Below are 20,261 nucleotides of genomic sequence, written 5' to 3'. Positions count from 1 at the left end.
TGTGGAATGGTTCCCAAGCTAGTATATGTGCATCTTATGCCCTCTCTCTTAGAACATTCTCTACTTGTAGCAAGCCCAACACTGATGAATAGGGTTGCTTTATTCAATCTTCAGAGAATACCTGTAGCTTCTCATGGTATTTTGAAGCTATTATGTGTGTATACCCCATAGGTAACTGAACATGGTGTTTCCTGGCATTCTTTCTGAAAAAGATTTCTCAGTTGAAGAATTTGCCTCTCTTCAAATATTATGCCATTTTGTAAGACTTTTCTAAAGATAATTTGGTTGTAGTCCTAGATAAGTGCCAGCTTTGATATTTGGACCACACCAGAACTTTAAAATGTAGCATTCCGATGAATTGTCAAATTGTTTTTCTCTTATATTACCAAAGCATGTTTGCATTCTGAAAAGGCCAGACTATATTTTATAGATAACAGTCTGAAGTTTAGAATGTAGAATGTCACTTTCATTTTCAGGGTCTACACAAGCTTTCACCAGGAAGGAAATATGGTGCAGTAAGAGAGTCCTTTTTCTTACACCTCAGGTCATGGTAAATGACCTTTCTAGAGGAGCTTGTCCCGCTGCTGAAATAAAGTGTTTAGTTATTGATGAAGCTCATAAAGCTCTCGGAAACTATGCCTATTGCCAGGTAATAATTTTGTAAAACGGTATTTTGTAGTGTAACTGTACTGTTAAAAGAGTATTTTGGCGAATAGTTACTAGTGGGATGGAAGTTATTGACAATATTATAAAAAGCCTTTACGTCTATTAATCTCAGAACAGATGGTGATAAAGAATATCTGTACTTTCTGTCATCCATTCAAATCAGTGTCTCCACTGCCTTTTGCTGTTATTGTTGTTTTCTTTTTCTTTTTTAAGACTAACCAGATAATTAGCGTCAGATGTAGATCATAAGAGCCTAGTCATGATCGGGACAGTGATCTAAAATAGGATATGAATGGAGTTTTGAAATTAATAAAGATTGGTAGTGGATATGCGGTGTCTTTACTTGGCGGCTAGGTAAAGTAATGACATGATGTATGCCACATACCTAACACAGTGCCTTCCAGTTGAGTACTCCAGGAATATAAAATAAGATGAAGTAGTGTGATGTGGTTGTAAACATCATTCATATCTTTGCACTGAATGAAATGGACTCTCTGTTTCCCTCTTCTATTAAGGGGGACCCTGCCTCTTCTACTTAAGGGCCAGGTCATTAATATTTTATGCTTAACAGTTTGAAAACCTTTGTAGGCCATAGTGGATAAAGGTGGTGGGGACTCATTAAAAAATATTTAGCTGGGATAACCCTTAAGATCTGAAAGAGATTAGAGAGAAGAAGGCTAAAGACAGGGTATCTAATGAGGGGTAGAAGGGATGTAGGATGACTTCCAGATTTCTGACTTGGAAAACTGTGAAGACTGTGAGTTCTGAATGGAGAGCAGGTTTAGGGAATGTGGAAAGATGGTTTAGATGTGTTGAGTTTGAGGTGTCTGTGAGGAATTCAGCTGTAGATATTCATTAGGTGATATTGATAGAAGTATGGATCTTGCTGGAGAGTTCTGAGGTAGAGATACAGATTTGGAAATTATAAACATATAGATAGTAGTTAAAACTATAGTAGCTGGTGATGATAGGAGGAGATTATAGAGCAAGAATAAAAGAGGGAAAAGGTAGGGAAAGTTAATTTCATTTAGGGCAAAGACATGAATTTCACTGCCAGTTTTTGAATTTGTATAGTCATTTCTTTGGGGACTGTAAATGTTATTTTATTATATCTCTGTATTAGGGATAATTGTCCTCTTTTTTAATAGTTGATCTTCCTAATTATATTCAGGAAATGAATATAATATATTTTCCACTTATTTGTTTCATTCCAAATTAAATTAATACACAGCATGTTAAAAATTTCCACCTGAGAGGGGCATTTAAAAACTTTTGGCTTGAGGCCAGGAGTTTGAGATCAGCCTGGGCAACATAGTGAGACCCTATGTCTAAAAAAATGAAATGAAATAATAAAACACTTAAAAAACTTTTTTTGATTCCAACTGTATGGAATACGTTTTGAAGATTTAGCTGGTAATTATTTTATTTTCAAAACATTTCTAGGCATTAGATTTTTTTTTTAACAGCAAGGCTTTATGAATACAATAAAACATGCATTGACTTCATTAATAACCAGACAGCCCTGACAGCTTACACTACATTGAATATTCCAGATATATATTCCAATAAGTACACCTGCTCCATGAAGCACACACCACCATTTCCTCTTCTACAAGATGCTTGAGAATTCTGCCTGAAAAGAAGTAATGTATTTGGCTTACTTTTCATGTATAATAGTTCTGGAAGGCATATTGATACGTGTGCCATATAACAAAAAATGATTTCACTCAAAACTGCCTCACAATCTGAAAGAACACTTTGAATTTTGGCTATCATACAAAACAGATTTTTCAAAGCATCAATCCAGTAAGCTATCTTTTTGTCTTCCTTTACTGCACTCATGACTTTTCAAAAATCTTTCTATGATATGTAAGGACCGTCACTTCTAGCATTAAGCTAAACTGAAAATGGTCACTAGGGATATTTTGTCTTGCATCAGTTTTTAATTATAATTTTACTTGTTTCTGAAGAATAATAAGTATAATGTTATGTCTTCATATGCAATCTGTACCATATTTTTAAAACTCTATAAATAATACCAGTATTAATCAAGATTCAGTGTTAGTCTCATTGAATTTGTTTTTGTCTTGGGTTGAAACTGGAGTGATTTTTGAATAATCTGGTTTTATTGTTTAATCCTTTGTTTAATTTGGGAACTATGGTATACTGAGAGCTATTCCTGCAAATCTGTCTACTTTGGAAGTGTATTTTCCTCTATATTGGGGCTTCACGTGAAGTGGTATTTGGGAATCTGGCAGATTATCCGGGTGTTGAGTTCAAACCAGAAAGTGCAGGTGGTGATTTGGTACTACCGAGGAAATGTTTTAGAATTTAAAAAGATATTTACCTTTTAAAAATTACCTCAAATGACTATATTTTTTAATGAATACACTTAATTTATATATTGTGAGCTGGGCGCAGTGGCTTGAACCTGTAATTCCAGCGCTTTGGAAGGCCAATGCCAGGGATCACTTGAAGTCAGGAGTTCAAGACCAGCCTGGGCAACATAGGGTGACCCTGCCTCTACAAAAAGTGAAAAAATTAGCCAGGCCTGCTGGCACATACCTTTAGCCCCGGCTGCTTGGGAGGCCAAGGCAGTAGGATCACTTGAGCCCCAGAGTTTGAGGCTGCAGTGAGCTATGATGGATGTCATCACTGTGCTCCAGCCTGGGCGACAGAGTAAGACCCTGTCTCTATTTTTTTTTTTTTAAATTGTGAGTTTTCCATAAAATCTAACTTTAAAAAAAAATCTTTCACAAAATTTCAAATATAATTTCATATTGCTATTTAAAATTTTGCTCAGTTTTATCTATTAAGGTTTATCTTTTTTTTTTTTTGAGACGGAGTCTTGCTCTGTCGCTCAGGCTGGAGTGCAGTGGCCGGATCTCAGCTCACTGCAAGCTCTGCGTCCCGGGTTTACGCCATTCTCCTGCCTCAGCCTCCCAAGTAGCTGGGATTACAGGCGCCCGCCACCTCGCCCGGCTAGTTTTTTGTATTTTTTAGTAGAGACGGGGTTTCACCGGGTTAGCCAGGATGGTCTCGATCTCCTGACCTCGTGATCCGCCCGTCTCGGCCTCCCAAAGTGCTGGGATTACAGGCTTGAGCCACCGCGCCCGGCCTATTAAGGTTTATCTTAATCTGTCAAGTGTGCATATGGATATAACTGTAAGGCTGAACTGTGGCCCAGACAATGGAAACTGAACTTTCTTCCTCTTCTATTTGACCTTAAAGCACCCTTTGAGTTTTTTTTTTCTTTTGTAGAGACCGGGTTTCACCATGTTGCCCAGGCTGATCTTGAACTCTTGAGTCAAAGTGATCCGCCCCGCTTGGCCTCCCAAAAGTGTTGGGATTACAAGCATGAGCCACCGTGCCCAGCCCCTTTGAGTATTTTGATTTGCCTCTGTATTTGGCTTTGATGTTGCAGTTTTTTCTGTAGAAGAAGCTGTACTGTGTTCTTGATCAGCGTAGAGAATAAACCTAAATCATTTGCTCTTCAGATAACATAACTGGTGGTGGTTCACTCACTAGACCATCAATATACTGATTAAGGAATAATGATAAGGGACCATGTATAATAGGTAGCTTAATAGAACCACTGTTATTTTTGCATTGAACAGATGAAACTAAAGAACTTTTTTTTTTTCTTAAGGTTGTAAGAGAACTAGTCAAATATACAAATCACTTTAGAATCTTGGCTCTAAGTGCCACACCAGGTAGTGATATAAAGGTAAGTAAAATGTTTTTCCATTTATTACAGTTAAGAAAATAAAGCTTTTGGCCAGGTGCAGTGGGTCACACCTGTAATCCTAGTGCTTTGGGAGGTGGAGGTGGGAGGATCACTTGAGGCCAGGAATTCCAGACCAGCCTGGGCAACATGGTGAGACCTATCTCTACAAAAAATTTTAAAAATATTGGAGCATGGTGGCACACATCTGTAGTCCCAGCTACTCCAGAGGCTGAGTCAGGTAGATAGCTTGAGCTTAGGAGATCGAGGCTGTAGTTAGCTATGATCACCACTGTGCTGCCGCCTTGGTGACGGAGTAAGACCCGTAATCCCAGCACTTTGGGAGGCCAAGGCGGGCAGATCACAAAGTCAGGAGATGGAGACCATCCTGGCTAACACGGTGAAACCCCATCTCTACTAAAAATACAAAAAATTGGCCGGGCGTGGTGGCGGGCACCTGTAGTCCCAGCTACTCAGGAGGCTGAGGCAGGAGAATGGCATGAACCTGGGAGGCGGAGCTTGCAGTGAGCAGAGATCGAGCCACTGTACACCAGCCCGGGGGACAGAGTGAGGCTCCTTCTCAAAAATAAATAAATAAATAAATAAATAAATAAATGAATGAATGAATGAATGAATAATCCAAATCGTATGGGGCCAGATCAGTTTTCCATTGTAGTATTTATCTAGTTTCACATGAGAACTACAACATTTCCTGCAACCTGCCTAGCTTTTTTTCAGTGGTTGTAGGACTCCCATCCCCTCCCCTCCGTTCTGCTCCATTCTCCTCCCCGCTCCCCCTCCCCGGTCCTTTCCCCTTCCCCTTTCCCTTCACTTTTCCTTCGCTTACCTTCGCCTCCTTTCCTTTCCTTTCTTTCTTTTTTTTTTGACGGAGTTTCGCTGTTGTTACCCAGGCTGGAGTAGAATGGCATGACCTTGGCTCACTGCAACCTCCGCCTCCCAGATTCAAGCGATTCTCCTACCTCACCCTCCCGAGTAGCTGGGATTACAGGTGTCCACCACCACCACGCCTGGCTAATTTTTGTATTTTTAGTAGACACGGGATTTCACCATGTTGGCCAGCTGGTCTCCAACTCCAGACCTCAGGTGATCCACCCGCCTCAGCCTCCCAAACTGCTGGGATTACAGGTGTGAGCCACTACGCCGAGCCCAGGAGTTTCATTAAATTAGTAGTTTTCAGACCTCAGTGTGCATAAGAATCCCTAAAACCTGTTAAAAATGCAGATATTTTTAAATAGTAAAATGATTTTTAAAAGTTGTTACCGTTTTCAGTTTTTTAAAGTTTTATTTTGAAATAACTTTAGATTTCCAGAAAAATTGCAGAAATTGAAGTCTTTTTTTGGTCCTCTCCCATCTTCCCCTAATGTTAACGTATCATATAATGATAATAAAATTATCAAAGCCAGAAAATTAGCATTGGTATACCAGTAACTAATCTGCAGATCTTGTCTGAATTTTGCCAGTTTTCCCACTGATGTACGTTTCTGCTGTGATCTCACATTGTGTTGTCATGGCTTATTAGTCCCTTCTAATCTGTGATGGTTCCTCTTTTTACTTTTCTTTTTTTTTTTTTTTTGAGACGAAGTCTCACACCGTTGCCTGAGCTGGAGTGCAATGGCATGATCTCAGCTCACTGCAACCTCCACCTCCCGGGTTCAAGCGATTCTCCTGCCTCAGCCTCCCGGGTAGCTGGGATTACAGGCGTCTGCCACCACGCCTGGCTAATTTTTTGTATTTTTAGTAGAGATGAGGTTTCACTATGTTGGCCAGGCTGGTCTTGAACTTCTGACCTCGAGATCCACCCGCCCTGGCCTCCCAAAGTGCTGTGATTACAGGTGTGAGCCACTGCGCCCGCACGGTTCCTCTTTTTCCTTGTTTTCCATGGCCTTGATGCTTTTGAAGAGTAGGTGCCAGGTCTTTTGTAGAATATCCCTCAATTTGGATTAGTCTGATGTTTTCTCATGATGTGGTGGCGTTATGCATTTGCTAACAATAATCCAGAAGTGATGCTGTACCTTTCTCAGCATATCCTATCAGGGAATACATGACGTTGGTTTGCCTTTTTACTTGTATTGTTAATCTTGACTTGGTTAAGATGATGTCTTCTTGGTTTCTTCATTGTAAAATTACTGTTACTCCCTTTGTAATTAATAACTATCTTGTGGGGGAAATACTTTGAGACTATGTAAATAATCCTGTTTTAGCATCCGATGTTGGTTCTTGGCTTGCAGCAATTATTGTTGTATTTGCCTAATCATTCTTTCTCTCTTTTACATTCATTAATTTGAATTCTTCTGCAATAAAGAGCTTTTTTCCTTCTATGGGCCACAGTCCAATACTATTTTGTCAATTTTGTTAAGATGGTTCCAGCTTTGGCCATTAGGACCTCCTTCAAGCTCCTGTGTCCTTTAGACATGCACTTTTTTTTTTTTTTAGATAGGGTCTCACTGAGTTCTACAGGCTGGTGGGCAGTGCACAATAATACTCACTACAGCTAAATTTCTGAGGTTCAGGTGATTCTCCCATATCAGCCTCCCGAGGAGCTGGGACTACAGGTGCGTGCTGCTACCACACCGAGCAAATTTTTGTATCTTTTGTAGACACAGAGTCTCCCAGTGTTGCCCAAGCTGGTCTAGAACTGCTGGTCTCAAACTCCTGGGCTCAAGTGATCCACCTGTATCAGCCTCCAAAAGTGCTGGAATTATAAGCATGAGCCACCACACCTTGCCACCTTTTTTTTTTTTTTAATGCTTCTGTAACTTTCTGACATCATAAGATACATTATGCTCCTTTAATATCTTTTCGGTCCAGCCATGGAATCAACCATTTCTCTGGGAAATTCTGGTTTCCTTTATTGAAGAATGGTAAAAATGCAGATTTTGAGACCTGTCCTATAACATTCTGATTGTAGTCGCTCTGAACGGTCTTCCATATTGAGTAAGGATTTTATTGGATACATTCTGTGACAGCCTTTTTTAAAAAAATGTTTTTATTTTTATGGGTACATAGTAGGTATATATGAGATATTTTGATACAGGCCTGCGATGCATAATAATCACATCAGAGTAATGGGATATCCATCACCTTAAGCATGTATCCTTTTTGTTACAAACAATCCAATTATACTCTTTTCGTTGTTTTAAAATGTACACTTATTATTGACTATAGTCACCCTATTGTGCTATCAAATATTAGATCTTATTTATTCTGTTTTTTTGTACACATTAACATAGGATCCCCCCTCCTACCCACCTCCCCCACTACCCTTCCCAGCCTCTGTAACCATCCTTCTACTCTCTATCTCTATGAGTTCAATTACTTTAATTTTTAGCTCCCACTAAAAAGTTAGAACATGTAAAGTTTGTCTTTTTGTGCCTGGCTTATTTTACTTAACATAATGATCTCCAGTTCATCTATGTTGTTGCAAAATGACAGTATCTCTCTTTTTTTTTTTAAATGGCTGAGTATTGCTCCATTGTATATATGTACCACAGTTTATTTATCCAAACATTCGCATGTTGATGGACACTTAGGTTGCTCCCAAATCTTGGCTATTGTGAATCATGCTGCAGTGAACATGGGAGTGCAAATATCTCTTTGATATACTGATTTTCTTTCTTTTGGGTATATACCAAGCAGTGGGATTGCTGGATCACATGGTTGCTTTATTTTTAATTCTCTGAGGAACCTCCAAACTGTTCTCCATAGTGATCATACTAATTTACATTCCCACCAGCAGTGTATGAGGCTTCCCTTTTCTCCATATCCTCACCAGCATTTGTTATTGCATGTCTTCTTGATAGAAGCCATTTTAAATGGGGTGAGGTGATATCTCCTTGTAGTTTTGATTTGCATTTCTCTGATGATCAGTCATATTGAACACCTTTTCATATAGCTGTGCCATTTGTATGTCTTCTTTTGAAGAAAAGTCTATTCAGATAGCTTGCCCATTTTTCAGATTATTAAACTTTTTACTATAGGATTACTTGAGCTCCTTATATATTCTGACTATTTATTTGCTTTTGAGACAGGGTCTCATTCTGTAGCCCAGGCTGGAGTGCAGTGGCACAGTCATGATTCACTGCAGCCTCAACCTCTAGGCTTAATCAATCCTCCTGCCTCAGCCTCCCATGTAGCTGGGACTATAGGCCTGCAACACCATGCCTGGCTAAATTTTTTTGCTTTTTTCTGTAAAGATCGGGTTTTGCCATGTTACCCAGGCTGTTCTCAAACTCCTGGGCTCAAGCAATCCGCCCGCCTCAGCCTCCCAAAGTGCTGGGATTACAAGCATGAGCTATCACACTTGGCCTCCATATACATTTTAGGACTGTTTTTCCTATTTCTGTGAAGAATGTCATTGGGATTTTGATAGAGATAACGAGAGAGAGAGAGAGAGAGAGAGAGAGATTACATTGAATCTGTAGATTGCTTTGGGTAGTATGGACATTTTAACAGTATTGATTCTTCCAATCCATGAACACAGAATATCTTTCCCTTTTCTTGTGTGCTCTTCAATTTCTTGAATCAGTGTTTCTTAGTTTTCGTTGTAGAGCTCTGTCACTTCTTTGGGTAAGTTTATTCTTAGGCATTTTGTTTTATTTGTGGCTATTGTAAATGGAATCACTTTCTTGATTTCTTTTTCAGATTGTTCACTGTTGGCATGTAGAAATGCTATTGATTTTTGTTTGTTGATTTTGTATCCTGCAACTTTACTGAATTTTCTTATTAGTTTTAATAGTTTTTTTGATGGAGTCTTTAGGTTTTTCCAAATATAAGATCATATCATCCGCAAGCAAGGATAATTTGACTTCTTCCTTTTCAATTTGGTTGCCCTTTATTTCTTTCTCTTGTCTGATTGCTCTAGCTAGGACTTCCAGTACTATGTTGCATAACAGTGTTGAAACTGGACATCTTTGTCCTGTTGAAGATTGTAGAGAGAAGACTTCCATTTTTTCCCCATTCGGTACGATACTAGCTATGAATTTGTCATATATTACTTTTATTACGTTGAGATATGTTCCTTCTACCCTCAATTTTTTGAGAGTTTTTATCATGAAGGGATGTTGAATTTTATCAAATATTTTTCAGCATCAATTGAAATGATGATATGCTTTTTGTCCTTCATTTTGTTGGTATGATGTATCACATTGACTGATTTTTGTGTGTTGAACTATCCTTGCATCCCTGGTACAAATCCCACTTGGTCATAATGACTTTTTTTTTTTTTTTTTTTTTGAGACGGAGTCTTGCTCTGCCGCCCAGGCTGGAGTGCAGTGGCCGGCTCTCAGCTCACTGCAAGCTCCGCCTCCCGGGTTCACGCCATTCTCCTGTCTCAGCCTCCCGAGTAGCTGGGACTACAGGCGCCCGCCTCGTCGCCCGGCTAGTTTTTTGTATTTTTTAGTAGAGACGGGGTTTCACCGTATTAGCCAGGATGGTTTCGATCTCCTGACCTCGTGATCCGCCCGTCTCGGCCTCCCAAAGTGCTGGGATTACAGGCTTGAGCCACCGCGCCCGGCCAATGACTTTTTTTTAAATCATATTGTGGAATATAGTTTGTTGATGATTTTTCCATCAATATTCATCTGGAATATTGGCTTGTAATTTTCTCTTTTTGATGTGTCTTTGTCTACTTTCGGTGTCAGGGTAATACTCTAGCCTTGTATAATGAGTTTGGAAGTATTACCTCTTCATCTATTTTGTTTGTTCAGATTTTGGATTTCTTCATGGTTCAATCTTGGTAGGTTGTATGTTTCTAGGAGTTTATTCATTTCTTCTGAGTTTTCCAATTTATTGGCATATAGTTGCTCATAGTAGCCACTAATGGTCCTTTGAGTTTCTGTAGTATAGATTATAATGTGTCCTTTTTCGTCTCTGATTTTATTTGGGTCTTCTCCTTTTTTTTTTTTTTTTAATCGTTAGTCTGGCTAAAGTTTTGTCAATTTTGTTTTTTGTTTTTTTTTTTCCCAAAAAGCTAACATTTTGTTTCATTGATTTGTGTGTGTGTGTGTGTGTGTGTTGTTTTCTTCATTTCAAATTCATTTATTTCTGCTCTGATTTTTATTATTTATTTTCTTCTACTAATTTTGGGTTTGGTTTGTTCTTGCTTTTCTACTTCTTTTTTTTTTGAGACGGAGTCTCACTCTGTCGCCCAGGCTGGAGTGCAGTGGCCGGATCTCAGCTCACTGCAAGCTCCCCCTCCCGGATTTACGCCATTCTCCTGCCTCAGCTTCCCGAGTAGCTGGGACTACAGGCGCCCGCCACCTCATGCGGCTAGTTTTTTGTATTTTTTTAGTGGAGACGGCGTTTCACCATGTTAGCCAGGATGGTCTCGATCTCCTGACCTCGTGATCCACCCGTCTCAGGCTCCCAAAGTGCTGGGATTACAGGCTTGAGCCACCGCTCCCGGCCGCTTTTCTACTTCTACTTCTTTAAGATACACCGTTGAGTTTTTTATTTGAAGTTTTTCTTTTTTGATATAGACACTTAATAGCTATAAACTTGTCCCTCAGAACTAGTTTCATTGTCTTCTGTAGGTTTTAATATGTTGTGTTTCTATTGTCATCTGGTTTCAAGAAATTTTTAAATTTCCTTCTTAATTTCTTCATTGACCCACTGGTCATTTGGGAGTGTATTGTTTGATTTCCATGTGTTTGTATAGTTTCCAGAATTCCTTTTGTTATTTTGTTTGATTTCTAGTTTTGTTCCATGTGGTTAGAGAAGATGCTTGATATTATTTCATTGTTTTCAGATGTTTTAAGACTTGTTTTATGATCTAACATATCTATGGTTTGTTCTTGAGAATGATCCAAGTGTTGAGGAGAAGAATATATATTCTGCAGCTGTTGAGGAAATGTTCTGTAAATATTAGGTCCATTTGGTCTGTAGTGCAGATTAAGTCTGATGTTCCTTTGTGGATTTTCTGTCTGGAAGATCTGTCCAATGTTGAAAGTGGGGTGTGAAGTCTGCAGCTATTAGTGTCTTGAGGTCTATGTCTCTCTTTAGGCTCTAGTGTTTGTTTTATGTATCTGGGTACTCCAATGTTGGGTGCATACATATTTAAAACTGTTATATCCTCTTGCTGAAGTGACCCCTTTATCATTATATAATTATCTCCTTTCTCCTTTCTTACGGTTTTTGTCTTGAAATCTATTTTGTCTGATGTAAGTATTGCTACTTCTGCTCTTTTTTGGTTTCTATTGGCATGGAATATTTTTTTCCATCCCTTTATTTTCAGTCTGTTGGTATCTTTATAGGTGAAGTGTGTTTCTTATAGGCAACAGATCATTGTGTCTCATTTTATCATCTGCTCAGCCACTCTAGATCTTTTGATTGGAGAATTTAGTTTGTTTACGTTCAGTGTTTTTGTTTTTATTTATTTAATTTTTTGAGATGAAGTCTCGCTCTGTCACCCAGGCTGGAGTGCAGTGGTGCAATCCCGGCTCACTGTAAGCTCTGCCTCCCGGGTTCACGCCATTCTCCTGCCTCAGCCTCCCGAGTAGCTGGGACAACAGGCACCTGCCACCATGCCTGGCTAATTTTTTTTTTTTTTTTTTTTTGAGACGGAGTCTCACTCTGTCGCCCGGGCTGGAGTGCAGTGGCCGAATCTTAGCTCACTGCAAGCTCCACCTCCCGGGTTCACGCCATTCTCCTGCCTCAGCCTCCCGAGTAGCTGGGACTACAGGCGCCTGCCACCTCGCCCGGCTAGTTTTTTGTATTTTTTTAGTAGAGACGGGGTTTCACAGTGTTAGCCAGGATGGTCTCGATCTCCTGACCTCATGATCCGCCCGTCTCGGCCTCCCAAAGTGCTGGGATTACAGGCTTGAGCCACCGCGCCCGGCCTAATTTTTTGTATTTTTAGTAGAGACCGGGTTTTACCATGTTCGCCACGATGGTCTCGATCTCCTGGCCTCATGATCTGCCTGCCTCAGCCTCCCAATCAATGTTTTTATTGATAAGTAAACTCTTACTCCTGCCATTTTGTTGTTTGTTTTCTGCTTGTATTGTGTTTTTTTCTTTCTTCTTTCCTCCTTTCCTTCCTTCCTGTCTCCCTTTTGGTGAAGGTAATTTTCTCTGGTGGTACCTTTTAGTGTCTTGCTTTTATTTTTTGTGTATCTGTTGTAAGTTTTTAGATTTTAGGTTATCATGAGGTTTGCAAATAATATCTGTAACCCATTATTTTAAACTGCTGACAACCCTGATTGCTCATACAAACAAACAAGCAAGCAAAAAGAAAACTAATAAAAAGTCTACACCTTAACTTTCTCTCCTTGCTTTTTATCTTTTTGTCCATATTTTTATCTTACTGTACTGTTTTTGTTTTGAAAAGATGTTTTAGTTATTTTTGATCAGTTCATCTTTTTGTCCTTTTACTTAGGACATTAGTAGTTTACACACTGCAGTTACGGTGTTACAATATTCTGTGTTTTTTTAATGTATTTACTATTACCTGTGAGTTTTCTACCTTCAGATGATTTCTTATTACTCATTAACGTTCTTTTCTTTCAGAACTTAAAGTATTCCCTGTAGCCTTTTTTTTTTTTTTTTTTTTTTGTAAGAAGGGTCTAGTGTTGATGAAACCCCTCAGCTTTTGTTTATCTGGGAAAGTCTTTATTTCCCCTCATATTTGAAGGGTATTTTTGCTGGATATACTATTCTAGAGTAAATATTTTTTTTTTCTTTGAGTACTTTAAATGTATCATGCCACTCTCTCCTGGCCTGGAAGGTTTCTGCTGAAAAGTCTGCTGCCCGATGTATTGGAGCTCCATTGTATGTTGTTTCTTTTCTCTTGCTGCTTTTAGGATCCCTTCTCTGTCCTTGACCTTTGTGAGTTTGATTATTAAATGCCTTGAGGTAGATTTACTTGGGTTAAATCTTCCTGGTGATCTATATCCTTCTCGTACTTTAGTATTGATATCTTTCTCTAGGTTTGGGAAGTTTTATTATCCCACTGAATAAACTTTCTACCCCTATCTGTCTCACTACCACCTCTTTAAGGCCAATAACTCTGAGATTTGCTTTTTTGAGGCTATTTTCCACATCTTACAGGCATTCTTTATTCTTTTCTATTTTTTTTTTTGTCTCTTGTGTGTATTTTCATATAGCCTGTCTTCAAGCTCAGTATTTTTTTCTTCTACTTGATGAATTCTGCTTATATTAAGAGACTCTGTTGGATTATTGAGTATGTCAATAGCATTTTTCACCTCCAGAATTTGTACTTGGTTCTTTTTAATTATTTCCATCTCTTTGCTAAATTTATCTGAGAAAATTCTGAATTCGTTCTCTGTGTTATCTTGAATTTCCTTGAGTTTTCTCAAAACAACTATTGTGAATTCACTATCTGAAAGGTCCCATATCTCCTGGTACCTTATTTAATTCATTTGGAGAGATCATATTTTCCCAATGGTCTTGATGCTTTTGGATGTTCACCTGTGTCTGGATAATAAAGAGTTAGGTATTTATTGTCTTCACAGACTGGGGTTGTTTGTACCCATCTTTTTTAGGGGGAAGGATTTCCAGGTATTCAGAGGGACTTGTGTGTTGTGATCTAAGCTGTATTTCCATTAGCGAGCATGCCAAGTGCAGTTAACACTTTAGTTCTTGCAGACTCAGAGGCACTGTCTGAGTCTCAGAGAGAAATAAATGGAGTTTCTCTCTCTGTGCTAAGCTACCTGGAGCTGGGGGTGTGGTGACATAAGCCACCCTGTGGCCATGACCACTGGGACTGCACTGGGTAAGACCTGAAGCTACCACAGCACTGAGTCTCACTCATGGCCTGCTGTCACCACTACCTGCCTGCTGTCTATGTTTACTCAAGACTCTATAATCAGAAAGGGTTGAAGCCAGCCAGGCTTCTCTCCTTTCTTTCAGGGTAGCAAGTTCCCCCAGGCCCTGGGCAAGTCCAGAGTTGCCATCTGGGAACCAGGAACTAGAGTAAGAAACCTTAGAAATCTGCCTTGTGCTCTATACTACTGCAGCTAAGCTTGCACTCAAAGCACAAGATGAAGTCCTGCTCACTCTTTCTTTCCACAGGCAGAGGAGCCTCTCCCCATGGCCACCACTACCATAGGCCCATGGGGTGTACCGCCAGTCTACTGCTGATTTTCACTTAAGGCCCAAGGACTCTTCAGTCAGCTTGTGTTGAATGCTGTCAGGCCTGGAACTCACCCTTCAGAGAAGTGGGTTCCCCTCTGGCCTGGGACAGTTTCAGAAATGCTGTTCAAGAGTCAAGGCCTGGAATCAGGTCCCCAGGAGCCCATTTGTTGCTCTGCCCCACTGCGGCCAAGCTGGTACCTAAGGTGTAAGACAAAGTCTCCTTTACTTCTGCTTTTCTCAAGCAGAAGTAGTCTCTCATTATAGCCATCATTGCTAGAGATGTGCTGGGTCTCACCTGAAGCTGGCATGTCTCAGAGTCTCACCCAAGGCCTATGACATATTATCTGGGTATGGCTGATGGTTATTAGGGCCTAAGGGCTCTTTAGTCAGCAAGTGATGAATCTTGCTAGGACTGGGTTCTTCCCTTCAAGGTAGTGGGTTTCCTTCTGGCCCAGGGTACGAATAGAAAAGTTGTCGGGGAGCTAGGATCTGGAACAGAGACCTCACTACTCTGCCCTATCCTATTGTGGCCGAGCTGATATCCCGGATGCAGGACAAAGTCCTCTTTACTCTTCCCTCTTTTTCCCTCAAGCAGAAGGAAGGAGTCACTTTCGTTTCTGTGAGCTGCATAGCCTGGGGTTGAATGAAGGGTGGTGCAAGCACTCCTTTAACTGTCCCAGCTGGTGTCTCACTAGGTCGTGAGTCCCCCATGTTCATTGTCTCCAGAGCACTTGCCGGAACTTAGGTTCCAACCACTAGGATGGGGAATTCCCTTCTGGCTAGGGCTGGTCTAGATGCTCCCTCTGTGGTAGTGCTGAGTTCCACTTGGTTTTGCTTTTCACTGTGACAGAGCAACACTTAGTTCAAGGCACAGTCTCACAGAAACTGCACTCTTCCTCCCCCAAGTTCTTGGATTCTTTCTCCACACCACAGGGCCTCTGGGGGATGAGGGAGGGGTGGTGTCGATGATTCAAGATTATGTTTCCTGGCCGGGCGCGGTGGTTCACGCCTGTAATCCCAGCACTTTGGGAGGCCGAGGCAGGTGGAACACGAAGTCAGGAGATCGAGACCGTCCTGGCTAACATGGTGAAACCCCATCTCTGCTAAAGATATAAAAAAATTAGCCAGGTGTGGTGGTGGGTGCATGTAGTCTCAGCTACTCGGAGGCTGAGGCAGGAGAATGGCGTGAACCCGGGAGGTGGAGCTTGCAGTGAGCTGAGATCTAGCCACTGCACTCCAGCCTGGGCGACCGAGTGAGACTCCATCTCAAAAAAAAAAAAAAAAGATTGTGTTTCCTATCCTCTTCAGTACCTCTTTCAGCAATATAAAGTGAATACCAGGTACTGTGATTGCTCACTTGATTTTTGGTTCTCATGAAGGTGCTTTTTTGTGTAGACAGTTGTCAGATTTGATGTTCTGCGTGGGCGATTATCTGTATTTCCATCTCGCTCCATGCTTCCAGTGATAGCTTTTAACTCTCCCAAGCTGCAAGACTTTTTTCGTCTATCCTTTTTTTTTTTTTTTTTTTTTTTTTTGAGACGGAGTCTCGCTCTGTCACCCAGGCTGGAGCGCAGTGGCCGGATCTCAGCTCACTGCAAGCTCCGCCTCCCGGGTTTACGCCATTCTCCTGCCTCAGCCTCCTGAGTAGCTGGGACTACAGGCGCCCGCCACCTCGCCCAGCTAGTTTTTTTTTGTATTTTTTAGTAGAGACGGGGTTTCACAGTGTTCGCCAGGATGGTCTCGATCTCCTGACCTCGTGATCCGCCCGTCTCGGCCTCCCAAAGTGCTGGGATTACAGGCTTGAGCCACCGCGCCCGGCCGTCTATCCTTTTTTTTGGTGAGCTTAGAAATTTGTATCCTATCTCTGGTTTTCTCCCTGACCTCGTTTAAACATTCACGTTTTTCAGTCAGCTTAAAAATGCCATCCCTTCAGAAAGGTCCGTTCTAACTAAGCTATCTTGTCAGTGTTCCCTATCTTGTTGTTTTTTTCTTAACATTTGTGATAATCTGTCATTCTTTTGCATATTGATTATTTGTGGTCTTTCAGCGCCACTAAAATATCAGCTACACGAATGTAGGGATTATGCCAATTTTGGTCGCTCCTCTGTCATTAACTCAATGCCTGGCATGTGGGAGTTACCCATGTATTTCTTTCATGAATGAACTATTAAAAGCAATAAGCTTAATTTTATAAAATGGTCACAAATGTAGTCTAGATTTTGAATACATATAGGCCCCCAGTGATTATGATTATGGTGTGCTGTATTGGGCACTTTGCCAGGTATTGGGAATGCTAAGATATGATTCTTGCCCTAGGCTGTTTTGTTTTGTTTTCCTGAAATTCAGCCCTCCAAGCTTTCTTTTTTTTTTTTTTTTTTTTGGAGACAAGGGACAAGGTTTTGCTTTGTCACTCAGGCTGAAATGCAGTGGCAACTGTAACTCACTCACTATAGCCTAGAACTCCTGAGTTCAAGTGATACTCCAGCAAGTGCTTGCCACTTCGCCAGCAATTGTCATTTTTTTGTAGATATGGGGTCTCACTGTGTTGCCCAGGCTGGTTTCAAATTCCTGGCTTCAAGCAGTCTTCCCAACTTGGCCTCCCACAGCCCTGAGATTACACCCTTAGGCGTGAGCTGCTGCCTGGCCTAAACCCACAAGGCTTTCTATTTTTGTTTGCGTGCCATGGCTCACACCTTTAATCCTAGCACTTTAGGAGGCCAAGGTGGGCGGATCACAGAGGTCAGTTAGAGACCAGTTAGGCCAGCGTGGTGAAACCTCATCTGTACTGAAAATACAACAATTAGCTGGGTGTGGTGACGTATGCCTGTAGTCCCAGCTACTCGAGAGGCTGAGGCAGGAGAATCGCTTGAACCTGGGAGTCAGAGGTTGCAGTAACCCGAGATAGATTGCGCCATTACACTCCAGCCTGGGCGACAGAGGGAGGTTCCATCTCAAAAAAAAAAAAAAAAAAAAGCCAGACACGGTGCTTCACTCCTGTAATCCCAGCACTTTGGGAGGCCAAGGTGGGCGAATCAGGAGGTCAAGAGTTCCAGACCAGCCTGACCAACATGGTGAAACCCCATCTCTACTAAAAATACAAAAAATTAGCTGGGCATAGTTGTAGGCGCCTGTAATCCCAGCTACTGGGGAGGCTGAGGCAGGAGAATCACTTGAACCCGGGAGGCAGAGGTTGCAGTGAGCCGAGATCGTGCCACTGTGCTCCAGCCTGGGTAACAGAGCAAGACTTCGTCTCAAAACAAACAAACAAACAAACAAACAACAACAACAACAAAACAACTTTTAATTTTTAGATACTTTCAGGATCCTTTCTTTGTTTTGGTTTTTTTTTCCGTTTTAATTGTTAATCACACGTTAGTATCGTAGTCTTCTGGTATAGTAGTTGTTTACACCAACAGATTATATGTTTTTTCTCCAGTTTCCTAATTTTACAGTGAAGTCTCTTTATCAGCTTTGGGTACATGAAATTTAGCCCTGGAAATGTATTCACATCATATATGTTGATTTAAATGGAATATATTCTACTAATTTATCAGTAATTGATTTAGTACTGCTAATCTGAAATTTTTGTCTGAGTCTTTATAAAGACTCTATTTGGAAAGTACCAAACTACATTTGAGGAACTTTTTGGACATTTACTGTATTCTTATTTCTCAGATGCTTTGCTTGAAGGTCTGTGTGGGGAAAAGATGTTTCGGAAGCACTTTTCACCTGTTGTGCTGCTTCTGATGTACTTTTCTTATAGGCTTGTCTTCTTTCTTTTATGGTATTTAATGATATACATTTCTGGTGCTTCTTTCAAAATTTTATTGCTATTTTATTTCTGTTAGTGACTTAAACTAAAAAATTTTAACATGTAATGTAATTTATAATCATACTTAATTGATTTCGCATAGGCTGTGCAACAAGTTATTACTAACCTGCTAATTGGGCAGATAGAGCTTCGTTCTGAAGATTCTCCAGATATTTTGGCATATTCTTATGAAAGAAAAGTTGAAAAGCTTATTGTTCCGCTTGGTGAAGAACTCGCAGCCATCCAAAAGACCTATATCCAGGTAAGCCATTTTTATGACATTTAGGATTTCATAAATAAACTGGTAATTTAATTATTTCAGCTAACAGGATTTGGATGTGATAATATACTTATTTTTATATAATTGATATGTTGAAAAAATTCTTTGAAGTTAAAGTTTTTGGAATGAGCACTGTGTTTTGTATTTACTAGCAAACTATTATTGAAGGGGAAAATACAAAAGACGGGCCATTTGTAAAGCAAGTGATAGCCTTACATGGTTTTGTATTTTTTTAAGTAAACCTTTTAACTGGAATATAGAGCATGCACACACACACACACACACACACACACACACACACAAACAGCAAAAGTAGACAAAGCTCAGTGAATTTTCACAAAGTGCGCACAGCTGTAACACAAACACGTACTGAGATTCAGCCAGAAGTTTCTTTGTTTTGTTTTGGTTTTTTTTTGTTCGGTTCGGCTGGGCTCACTGCAGCTTCCACCTGCCCGGTTCAAGCGATTCTCCTCAGCCTCCCAAGTAGCTGGGATTGCAGGCGCATGCTACCACATCAGGCTGATTTTTCTATTTTTTAATAGAGACGAGGTTTCGCCTTGTTGGCCAAGCTGGTCTTGAACTCCTGACCTCAAGTGATTCTCCTGCCTTGATCTTCCAAAGTGTGGGATTACAGGTGTAAGCCACCATGTTCCCGGTCCTCAGAGGTTTCTTTGTAATGAAATACATTTTCACTATTATCCTCCCTGATCCTTTATACAGCAGTGCTTTGCAACTGGGAATTATTTCACCTACCTGGCAACATTTGGGAATGACTTGACACATTTTTGGTTCTTACAACAACAACAACAACAACAAAAAGCCAGGATAGAAGGGGAAGGCAAGAGGTGAAATGTGGAGTTATAATTGGCATCTAGTATGTGGAGGCCAGGAAGCAGCTAAACATCCTACAACGGATAGGACAGCAACCCCACAACAAAGAATTATCTGGCCCAAATGTCAATATTATAGCTGTTGAGGACCTACTTAGACAATTGTCATTTTCACTGGGAGAAATTTGAGGTAACACATTGTTTTTCTGTAGTTCATACTTAGTGTCATGGTAGAACAACATGTTTTCACATTTTCATTGCCATGGATTAAAGATGGTTACAGGACTAGATAACCAAAAAGTTATCTGTCACTTAATCTATAATAAGCCTTTCTTAAAGAGACGTTTTGTAGTAATACAGCTTGTTTTTTGTTTTTAAATTATTTGTAACAAAATTCTAAGCATTATTGAGTTAAGATGTGGCAAAGTCTTTTTGTAATCGTCTCTTTGATATTAGTGCATTTTTAATTGAAAATCATTCCATTTATAACAACGTAAATATGATAATTCTTATAATCATATGCAAATGTAATTTAATTTTGTTGGTATTTTTAGAGTGTCTTATTAGGCAGTATGATCAACAAAGTTGGAAGGGAGAAAAATACTGTATTAAACTAGCCATAGTTTAGAAAATACAAATTAGGCAAAAATTTAAACAATTACATGCTGCTGTAGTAGGTCTTCATCTATCGGTCTCCTTTTGTGCCATTAAGCTCATTTCTGCCTCAGGACCTTTTTGTTTGCTGACTTCTCTCTCTGGAATCCTTTGTCCTTAGAACCTCACATGGTAGACATACCTTGTCATTCACATGTAAACTCAAATGTTCTCTCCTCAAAGAGA

The 20,261-nt window shown here is 40.2% G+C and overlaps 1 protein-coding gene across 9 annotated transcripts in view; it reads left to right on the top strand.

Annotated features, from left to right (window-relative positions):
- FANCM (FA complementation group M) overlaps nucleotides 1–20,261 on the top strand; it is a 76,726-nt gene that overhangs the window by 843 nt on the left and 55,622 nt on the right. For 5 of the 9 annotated variants that reach the window (XM_033188133.1, XM_033188129.1, XM_033188132.1 and 2 more), the window contains exons 2-4: nucleotides 477–649; nucleotides 4,316–4,393; nucleotides 18,415–18,573. In XM_033188133.1, coding sequence (XP_033044024.1) covers nucleotides 477–649; nucleotides 4,316–4,393; nucleotides 18,415–18,573 — 410 coding nt within the window. The remainder of the gene's footprint in view (nucleotides 1–476; nucleotides 650–4,315; nucleotides 4,394–18,414; nucleotides 18,574–20,261) is intronic. The other 4 variants (XM_033188138.1, XM_033188135.1, XM_033188131.1 and 1 more) reach the window with 3 other exon arrangements.

The sequence above is a fragment of the Trachypithecus francoisi genome, unplaced genomic scaffold, assembly GCF_009764315.1.
Source record: "Trachypithecus francoisi isolate TF-2019V2 unplaced genomic scaffold, Tfra_2.0 Lachesis_group3, whole genome shotgun sequence".
NCBI lineage: Eukaryota > Metazoa > Chordata > Mammalia > Primates > Cercopithecidae > Trachypithecus > Trachypithecus francoisi.
The sequence above is the reverse complement of the archived record's forward strand: the minus strand, read 5'-3'. Positions and strand labels throughout refer to the sequence as shown.